The sequence below is a fragment of the Vanacampus margaritifer genome, chromosome 10 (assembly GCF_051991255.1).
Source record: "Vanacampus margaritifer isolate UIUO_Vmar chromosome 10, RoL_Vmar_1.0, whole genome shotgun sequence".
In the NCBI taxonomy this organism is placed as follows: Eukaryota; Metazoa; Chordata; class Actinopteri; order Syngnathiformes; family Syngnathidae; genus Vanacampus; species Vanacampus margaritifer.
In genome coordinates, this window is record NC_135441.1 from 20,014,777 (window position 1) to 20,024,955 (window position 10,179).

Genomic DNA, 10,179 nt, shown 5'->3' on the forward strand with positions numbered 1-10,179 from the left:
GGGGGGGGGATTAAGGCTGATTAGCATCTCATATGGAAAACAGCAGATTATTTTTTTGTATCTTGTACAAATCCACAATTGCTTTTGGCTTATTTTAACAAAACAACAAAAAAAAGAAGAAGGACACGGAAGTGAAACCGGGGAAACCAGCTATAAAGCGGCAAGGAAGCTTCGAAAAAGGAGAAGTCGGCCGCTTGTTTTGCTGCACATAATGAACTGATATATTTAGTAACCATCAACGTTGTCTTTGGATTTGCTCAAATTTACACGGGAATGGAAATAATACACTGAAGCAATGTAAGATTTTTACACTGCACATCATTGTCGCAAAAAAAAAAAAATGTTGACCTTTTTCTCTGGGCGAGAGTGATAAATGTTAAATGACATACCCAGTGTACCAAGGCACTCTCCATGAATTCTTCTATTATCTCCATCACACTTGAGTCCATTGTAGTGCCACAATAGACGAGAGGCACTACAGCAGTCAGGCAGATGATTAACAAACAATATCAGTGCTTTAATGTAGTGACTCTCACAGAGTCCATCTTCTGTCAAGTGAAGTAGTTTGACATTTGTGAGGCCCTCCCTCTCCTTTCCACCCTCCTCCTCCTCCTCCTCCTCCCCCTCCTCTTCCTCTCTGACTGTGACGCCCCATGTTTCATTGCAAAACCACACCGGAATTGTCAAAAGGCTCGCGTGGCATTTGTTAAAGCAGTTTACTTTCCAGCGCGACCACGTTTCCTATTATTCAAATGGGTCACAACGCATGTCATATGGTTATGTGGCAAATCAGGTGCTGAAATCCCATGACAAGGCCTCATTTCAACATATATATATATATATATATAAAAAAAAAAAGTATTTCTCATCCTTTTGAATTTGTTTTTGTCAGGTTGGTTATTTATGTGCAACGTGCCAACATTATTTTGCATTCGATCAGATAAATGTAAAGAAAATAAGAAAGATTATTCAAATATTTTTGTTATTTAATTTACATAAAAAGATCTTTCAAATGACCTAATGTCAGTTTGGACTGAGTGATGAAGTATTTCGACTGTTGCCGCATTCCATAAGCTGCTTTTACACACTGTGTTGGCGCCCTCTAGTGGTCAAAACAAATCATTTGCATCAAAGTTGAATATTTACGTCATCGTTTATATTGAAAATAAGAGAGGCCTGGCATGCCGCAATACGTCAAACATTCTCACTTATAAATGCTCACTATTGCTTGAGCTCTCTGAAGTATTTAGAATAATGTGTCCCCTCTCTTGATAAACAATAATTATAATAATAGATGTGATTGAATTAATTTTCTGACATTGTCATATACTACTGAGGATTACTTCCTATTAATGTTTCAATATATTTATTTTACTGCTCCAGGTTGTGCTTTTTTTTTTATTGTTGCCATCATTGGTGTGTTTTCAGAGCAATATGTGCAATTATAGGGACATATTCTCATTAATATAGTTACGCTTGTTGTCAGTAATGTGTGAGCAAATTCATTCTGTTTTAGAAGTAGTTTTCCCCCTTATGATCCCCACTACAAAGATGTTTCTTTCTGTTTATTGTTTTGGGTTTCCCCACTTTACTAATTACTTACTTTACTAGTTTCGAATCTTATTTCTGACCCTGGTGTAAACCTTACCTTGGACTAGTTTAAATATTAACTCATTTACTGCCAATGACGGCTATGAACGTCAAAAATTTATTTGAACTATTTCTATTAGTTTAACATTTTTTTCCACTTTTGTTAACAAGAATATGAAAACCTAGAATTTTTTTATTGTACATTTAGAACAGATATGAAATTTGTGATTAATCGCAAGTTAACTAGTGAAGTCATGAGATTAATTCCGATTAAAAACTTTAATCGCCTGACGCCCCAAATTTTTAATAATATTTTCTTTCCTTTTTTTTTTTTTATTCATTCACTGCCGTTGACGGCTATTAACGTCAAAAATTTATTTGAACTATTTCCATTAGTTTAACATTTTGTTTCCACTTTTGTTAACAAGAGAATGAAAACCTAGAATTTTTTTATTGTACATTTAGGACAGATATAAAATTTGTGATTAATCGTGAGTTAACTAGTGAAGTCATGTGATTTATTACAATTAAAAAAAGATAACCGCCTCTTGCCCCTAATCTTTTTTTTTAATGAATTCATGGCAGTGAATGAGTTAACAACATTAATGTCCCACACATACTGAACTCTGCCCCTTCCTAAATTTCAGCATCTTTAAAAAAAAAATTTTTTTTTATCTCTACAGCCACTGAAAGCAGTTTTACCTGCATAAATAACGAAACATTATATATATTAAGACTTTTACTTAAGAAGAAAGGAGCAAATGTTTGGATATACAAGTATAGTTATAATGTTGATTACTATGATGTTTTTTTTTTTCATTTTAATCTGTTTTGCTTTATGTAAAAGAAAGAGAAAAAAAACATCCAGCACTTGCAGTTGCAGTATGGCAGAGCGTTGCCGTGTGTGCAGATAGTGCCTGTGCAGCACTTCTTGGATAAAGTACACCCGGGATTATCCGATTGTTTCTGAGCCGCGTAGACAAGATGACAGCTTCATATAGGCCACCAAAGTCACACACACAAACTTAATCCAACCTCACTCAGATAACCCACACTTTTTTTCTTTCCTATTATTCCTTGTACAAATAGAAGCAGACACTACAAAGCGGTTAAAAATGTCTACCTTTAATAGGCTGTATTTCCACTTTTAAACAGTCTCCAAAGCGTTTCATTGCAGTTCGGTATAAACTCTAATGTTGTGAGATAAATACAGTGCACACAGAATGAACTATGACATCAGGTTAAAAGTACCTAATTAAGGTCAAAATGTCGACTAAACCTGTTAATACAGTAAGAACATGAAGTACTACACAATTGTTGAACAGAACTTCTCGTAGATGGTCACACGTTCATAAAATCCTTCAGTTTGTGTTTCCTCCGTTTGGCTGCGATATTGGTGGAGCATTAACCCTGGAGAACCCAAGAACCCTTTTCTTCTTTGGAAAATTATAAATTATACATTAAATGACTGCTATAAGTTCACTGAACACCAAAATATGTTTTTTTCAATTTTAATCCCTTGTTTTTTGAACTAGCTCAGAGTTGCTAATTTATCAAAATATATATATAAAAGATACTCCTAGGCATTCTGCAACATGATATGAAATAGATTAACAAAAATAATAATAATTACCATCTGATGGTTTGCTGAGAAGATGGTTTTGTTTGGATTGATTTCCAGCTCAACAAAACAGCATGTTGCCAGCCATCTTGTCACCACCACTCTGGCTCATGTAAGTGCAATATTCATCCACTAGATGGCCCCATGCAGGGGTCAGAAGTGGCACTCTGGACTTTTGAAGTTATTTTTGTAAAAAAAAAATTTTTTAAAAAAGGGTCTTTGTTATTTGAATAGCAGAATTTATATGGGCCAAATTTGACCCCGTGGGTTCTCCAGGGTTTTAAACAAGATTTCGAAATCGAGGTGTTCTACCTGCTACCGGCCAAATCACACCCAACCAAGAAAACTTACACATGACCCCCGCCCATTTTCCTGCATTATTCCGCTTCTGATATTATTCCATCATTTTCTAGCTGGAAGATGGCTGGGCCTTTTCATCATCAGGAGAGCCCTCAGCTGCACTGGGGTCGACCTGGCCAAACTTCAGCAGGAGCATGATTTTCATTTTGACTTCCTCCAAGGTTTCCTTCACTCCCTTTTCCAGGAGAAAACCCTCGCTGTCACCCTCCGGCTGCTCCTGAGCCATGGACCCTTCCACTGAAGTCTGCAGGTAGCGCAAGCTCAAGAGGACTGACATCTGTACATTTGGGAAGGCAAATGGAATAGGAAGAGTGGTTAGTGAGGTATGTATCACCAAACATTTACAATGACAGATATTTGACGATGGCATTTTAATAGAGTTGGGAGATTTTGGAAAGTGCATTAATCCTGTTTTTTTTTTTTTTATTGCTTCCAAAATTTTCCATGTATTCATCTACCAAAACGCAACGTGAATATAACTTAAAAGAACAACCAGAAATTAAATTAGTAACAAGTAAAATACTGGAATAATAGCAATAAATTCTGCTGTGCCCGCGTTGGCCTCTTGGGGCAGTGCAATGCACACAAGGAAATACACTTACAAGAAGGGTAAAAGACTAGAAGAAGAATTTAGCAAACACTGTTAATATAACATTTTTTTAATAGATTAGGAAGAATATATACTAATGAGTATAATTATATTGCATGTCTGAATGTGTTTCTACAGAATTTGTGTGTGATGTTTCATTATTTGAATTTAAATTATTCCCATGATGTCTAATGCTAGTTTTTGCTAGCCGGTTTTCTATTAAGTGCTAGCATTAAGATGGCAATATACTGAAAACCTACCTACTATTCCTTGTATTTAAATATACATGGTGTGTACCGGTAATATTTTTATGATCATGAGAGGTGAAAATCGAAATCACAATAAAAATGTTATTAATTGCTTGGACCTATATTTTACCCATATTGGAATATTTTCGTTTGCATTAACGTGTACATCTAATATTAGTTTGTACTTGTGCTTTTTACAATATTTTGCCCATTTCAAATAGCTAAATGAAAAATATTAGAAACAGCTCTTAGTGATCCTGAGCTATTCTAAACCACTACAAACTATAATTATGATAATTTACTTGTACAGTATTTATAATAATAAATCTCAGACAATGGACTATTGTTGATACATAAGCCATCCATTTCTTTGAAACTATGTCAAGTAGTGACTGCGATCCACCTGTATCAAGATGACTGATAGCACACCAGGACCGGTTGAATTCATCAGGTCCATGTAGTAGTCGATCAGAGCCTGCCTGCAGCCACGATTGTACAGGTTGAGCTCCTCGTTCTGGAACTCATAGTTGTAGTGAGCGCTGTTGTCTGTCAGGTGGTACTGCAGGCAAGGCCGAGGGGACACGGGGTTACAGCAGCTGAACGGGACACCATCCAACAAGAAGCGGCCGTCTATGTTGCTGCGGATGCGGCTGGGGATGGAGGGAGGAGCGGGAACAAATGTGACAGGTGAGGAAAGATTTTATTTTATTTTGATAGGAAACAAAAAGAGATTTTCTGAAATGCATATTGGTCAAGCTCTCACATTTCATACATTAATTGCAAACAGAAACTGTAGTGCAAACTAAGTGATACTTGCTGACAGGGTGGACAATAACATGGTGGACATTTTTGGACATAATATGATGAAAATTACAAAACACAAGCGTAAATATAGTCTGCCATTATTCACTGTTTTAACCTACATTGAAGAAAGACAAACTACCCCTTAATGACAGGGTGGACACTGGACAGTAAATATTTTTGTTTCATTTAACTACTTATTATACACACTGTAGTCAGCAAATAAATGTGTTAAAAATATTGCACAGCAACTGAGTGTAGTGCAAACTAAGTGAACTTGCTGACAGGGTGGACAATAACATGGTGAACATTTTTGGACATAATATGATGAAAATTACAAAACACAAGCGTAAATATAGTCTGCCATTATTCACTGTTTTAACCTCCATTGAAGAAAGACAAACTACTCCTTAACGACAGGGTGGACACTGGACAGTAAATATTTTTGTTTCATTTAACTACTTATTATACGCACTGTAGTCAGCAAATAAATGTGTTAAAAATATTGCACACCAACTGAGTGTAGTGCAAACTAAGTGAACTTGCTGACAGGGTGGACAATAACATGATGAAAATTACAAAACACAAGCGTAAATATAGTCTGCCATTATTCACTGTTTTAACCTCCTTTGAAGAAAGACAAACTACCCCTTAACGACAGGGTGGACACTGGACAGTAAATATTTTTGTTTCATTTAACTACTTATTATACACACTGTAGTCAGCAAATAAATGTGTTAAAAATATTGCACACCAACTGAGTGTAGTGCAAACTAAGTGAACTTGCTGACAGGGTGGACAATAACATGGTGGACATTTTTGGACATAATATGATGAAAATTACAAAACACAAGCGTAAATATAGTCTGCCATTATTCACTGTTTTAACCTCCATTGAAGAAAGACAAACTACCCCTTAACGACAGGGTGGACACTGGACAGTAAATATTTTTGTTTCATTTAACTACTTATTATACACACTGTAGTCAGCAAATAAATGTGTTAAAAATATTGCACAGCAACTGAGTGTAGTGCAAACTAAGTGAACTTGCTGACAGGGTGGACAATAACATGGTGAACATTTTTGGACATAATATGATGAAAATTACAAAACACAAGCGTAAATATAGTCTGCCATTATTCACTGTTTTAACCTACATTGAAGAAAGACAAACTACCCCTTAACGACAGGGTGGACACTGGACAGTAAATATTTTTGTTTCATTTAACTACTTATTATACACACTGTAGTTCAGCAAATAAATGTGTTAAAAATATTGCACACCAACTGAGTGTAGTGCAAACTAAGTGAACTTGCTGACAGGGTGGACAATAACATGGTGGACATTTTTGGACATAATATGATGAAAATGACAAAACACAATCGTAAATATAGTCTGCCATTATTCACTGTTTTAACCTACATTGAAGAAAGACAAACTACCCCTTAACGACAGGGTGGACACTGGACAGTAAATATTTTTGTTTCATTTAACTACTTATTATACACACTGTAGTCAGCAAAGAAATGTGTCAAAAATATTGCACACCGACTGATTGTTTGCTTACAGTCCTTCGCCTTATCAGTAAATCACTTCAAATGTCCCTCTCCGGCACACTCATCATCTTTTTTGACATTTTGGATGCCGCTTCCACTCCACCCATACAGATAAGAGACCTTATCTGTATTTCTTTTATCCGTCTCTATAAATCACGCTTTAGTCTCACCGTGCACATCACATACTCACTCCTTGATATCCTTGGAGGTGTAGTCCAGGTATCTGTTGCTGACCCACTGCACCTCAAACCAATCCCTGAAGTTGGTGTTTCCACAGCAACGAAACTCCATCTGCAGACGATCGATGGTTTCTTTCTGGAAACAGCGGCCTGGAACGTCGGTGTCCTTGTAGAAACGGATTCCATTCCTCAAACCAACCTGAGATGAGGGAGACAAAGCCATAAAGGATGGGTGCTTTTATTTTACGCCTTTGGAAATACTTTCCGAAAACTGAGCAAGGAAAAAAAAAAAAAAGTCCAACTGCCTAAAAGTTTGTTGTGCCATCCTTTTGAAACTACACTAAGAATTGTTTAATTGTTACATCAAATATATTTTATGTATTTTATATAATACATGGACACGTGATATGGATACACTGCATTGCACTGAAAGTGGCAAACGGTAGGGAATGGTAAGCTATTTTATAAGGGTGTTAGAAAAAATTGATTCGGCAATATATCGCGATATTACGGCGCGCAATTCTCGAATCGATTCGATTCGATATGTGGCCAAATCGATTTTTAAATATAATTTTTTATTTTTATGGGAATCTTCAACAAAACGTCTTACTTAGGGTTAGGATTCACACACTAAGCATGGAAGAATGTTTGATTAATGGAACATTAAGCCTTAATATTTTATTTCAGTGCTGTTCAAACATGAAACAGACTGCAACCTGAATTTTCAGATAAAAACATTTTCATACAAATCTTGTTGTCGTGTACATGTACAAGTTTACTGATTAGTATTTTCTAAATGTGAGTGGGGAAAAAAAATCGCAATAATCAATTTATAGATTTGCATCGGGATTAATCAGTGTCAAATCGAATCGTGACCTATGAATCGTGATACGAATCGAATCGCCAGGTAATAGGCAATTCACACCCCTAATATTTTATCACAGTGATGAACTATAGTTCAACTCCAGGGTTGAAAATGACATCCCTGATTAGCATCTTTTAAAAAAAAAAAACTAATACCGTGTGTGATCCCACCTTTAAAGACTCTTCCAGGCGTCCCTGCAGAGCGTAGCTGAGCACCACCACAGCGACAAGCAGGCAACAGATGAGTGCAGCCACGGCGTACCAACCAAGCAGGAAAACCCTCCAACGTGGGAAGCGGGTCGGGTCCAAGGAGTCCTGGCACACTCGGCTGGCCACCCAATTGGTGCCGATGGATGCCAAGCCCACCAACATCAGGATGTTGGGCACCACGTGGATTTCTGTGTTGTCCATCACCTCGACAACGAAATAACACAGTGAAAGGTTACAAGAAGTGTAATAGTAAAAGTCACATTTTATCAACCTTACAGTAATCAACCCCAAAATTTTAATGACAATAATATGTTATATAGGCCCGCGCTAGTCTAAATATGGAATTCTGATTAATACTGTGTTAATGGAATATGAGTTGAAAAATTTCACTAAATTTTATCCACCGCAGGGCGGCCATTTTGAATTAAGCAGCAGTATCAGAATCCCCGGGGCGGCCATTTTGTCACTGAAAATGGCTTCACATTTGCGCAGGCCTCTGGTAACAACCAATTACCAGTTTCCTGAAGCTGAGCCGCGATTAGTTGTTACCAGAGCCCTGCGCAACTGCGATGCCATTTTCAGTCAACAGCAAGTGACAAAATGGCCGCCCCGGGGATTTCTGATTCTGATACTGCTGCTTAATTCATTTTCCACACACTCAATATTAATCAGAATGCCGTAGTGGGGCTGCATAGAACATGCATACATGTTGTAAAGAAAATTTGAGGTTGACTTCCCCTTAAGAAACTAATTTGGAATGTAATTGCGTATTCCTATTGGTTTAAATATAGCAACCAAAAACTCATCCTTATGCTGTAAACTGAACTAGACATAGTTTGTAATCGTTGTTTGTATGTTTTCTCCCTTTGAGGAATCCTTACTAAACAAAATCTAATTGGAACAATTTGGACAAGCATGATTTGCGAATCACAGCGTGAATCAATATTCTTTGTCGCCAAAGCTTCAGACACTCGAAGCAAGTGTTGTTTTCATGCCGTATTCTTTGTGCGTCACTCAGGGCTCCTTCTCGAGCATCCCTGCTTGCAAATCGATAACACTTTGCTTCACAACTAAGAGATTACGGCGGCCTCGCTCACACCGGTGATCAATAATGGAGCAGGGGGCGCACGTTGATGGCCTGCAGCCGTCCTGTGCTGTCAGCTGCTTATTAATGCTTGCAATCAATGTCAGTCCGTAGGACGTCAGTGAGGTCACATTGGGTTTTAGAGGTCACGTTTTTTTTTTGGTTGCAGTATTTACAGTAGAAAGATTCTATTCACAATTTCATGTTATAGATGCTAACTCGTCAACCGCTGATAATGCATTTTTGGATTCCGTCTTTACCTCAGCCCTACGGAGCAGCTCTATCTTAAGGTAGACCCCCAGGGAAAAGACGAAGGACCCGCATAATACGGCCATCCACGACAAGAGCCACAGGCCTTGGGCCAGACGAATCCGCCTCTGCTGGGTGAACTTCATCTTCAGCAGCACCATGGCTCCAAAAAAGACAAAAGACGATCAGGAAGTGAAGGTAAGGGCGAGGAGACGAGAGGAGAATTATTCTGCTCCGCAGTGGTCTGTGAATCCAGAGGTGGCCAGCTGCATGAAAAAGGAAAACACTCCGAGGTTGCGTTGTAATCCAGCGGTCAAAGCAGGTCTACGCTGGTGAGTTATTAACAGCTTGAGCTCATCTAAGTTGTTCCAGGTGGAAAGGATAAGCAGATAGATCCCTCGGATGATAGAGGACAGTCAATCTGAGATGACAATCCAAAACCACAAATTCAATTTGATATTGAATTTGAAGGAGAAGAAAGTGATTGGTGGATAATCCGAGAGAAATTTGACAATTGTTGAGAAAAGAGTTCTTCTTTCCTGGAGATGACACGTTAACCATTCAGGTCAACAGTCACTCTGTGGTCGACCCCCCCCTGCCCTCCAATGTGGAATCAAAGATTTCCTCCTCTTGGTGTGATCTTGTCGTTTGATGGCGCCTTGGTGGGTTTGTGCCCCCCCCTCCCCTAAACCGCCATACCCATGGTTGGAGGACTCAGAGACTGGGCAAAGTGGAGAGTTTGGAACCCTAATCCCGCTCCATCAGAGTCCCTGGGATCCTATTAGGGTCCAGGGGCCAATGGGAAAGCAGGCCAGTGTCTGATCAG

The 10,179-nt window shown here is 38.2% G+C and overlaps 2 protein-coding genes across 2 annotated transcripts in view; both read right to left on the reverse strand.

Annotated features, from left to right (window-relative positions):
* ccdc88b (coiled-coil domain containing 88B) overlaps positions 1-551 on the reverse strand; it is a 65,020-nt gene extending 64,469 nt beyond the window's left edge. The window contains exon 1 of the mRNA XM_077577454.1: positions 390-551. Within this exon, the coding sequence (XP_077433580.1) occupies positions 390-449 (60 nt within the window). The 5' untranslated portion in view covers positions 450-551. The remainder of the gene's footprint in view (positions 1-389) is intronic.
* A 2,144-nt stretch (positions 552-2,695) lies between these two features.
* Positions 2,696-10,050, reverse strand: rom1b (retinal outer segment membrane protein 1b). Its single transcript, XM_077578540.1, has 5 exons — positions 9,365-10,050; positions 7,982-8,224; positions 6,958-7,145; positions 4,812-5,058; positions 2,696-3,848 (listed from the first exon to the last, which is right to left on the reverse strand). The coding sequence occupies exons 1-5, from the start codon at positions 9,512-9,514 to the stop codon at positions 3,621-3,623; spliced, it is 1,056 nt and encodes a 351-aa protein (XP_077434666.1). The 5' UTR covers positions 9,515-10,050; the 3' UTR covers positions 2,696-3,620.
* Positions 10,051-10,179: the final 129 nt, after the last annotated feature.

What these genes read in the sequence shown, in the direction of transcription:
- rom1b (XM_077578540.1), bottom strand. Translation starts at nt 9,514, where the DNA reads ATGGTGCTGCTGAAGATGAAGTTCACCCAGCAGAGGCGGATTCGTCTG. An exon ending in GCCTGGAAGAGTCTTTAAAG is followed by an intron (nt 7,146 to 7,981) that starts GTGGGATCACAC and finishes CCCTCATCTCAG; the next exon opens with GTTGGTTTGAGGAATGGAAT. An exon ending in TATCAGTCATCTTGATACAG is followed by an intron (nt 3,849 to 4,811) that starts GTGGATCGCAGT and finishes CCAAATGTACAG; the next exon opens with ATGTCAGTCCTCTTGAGCTT.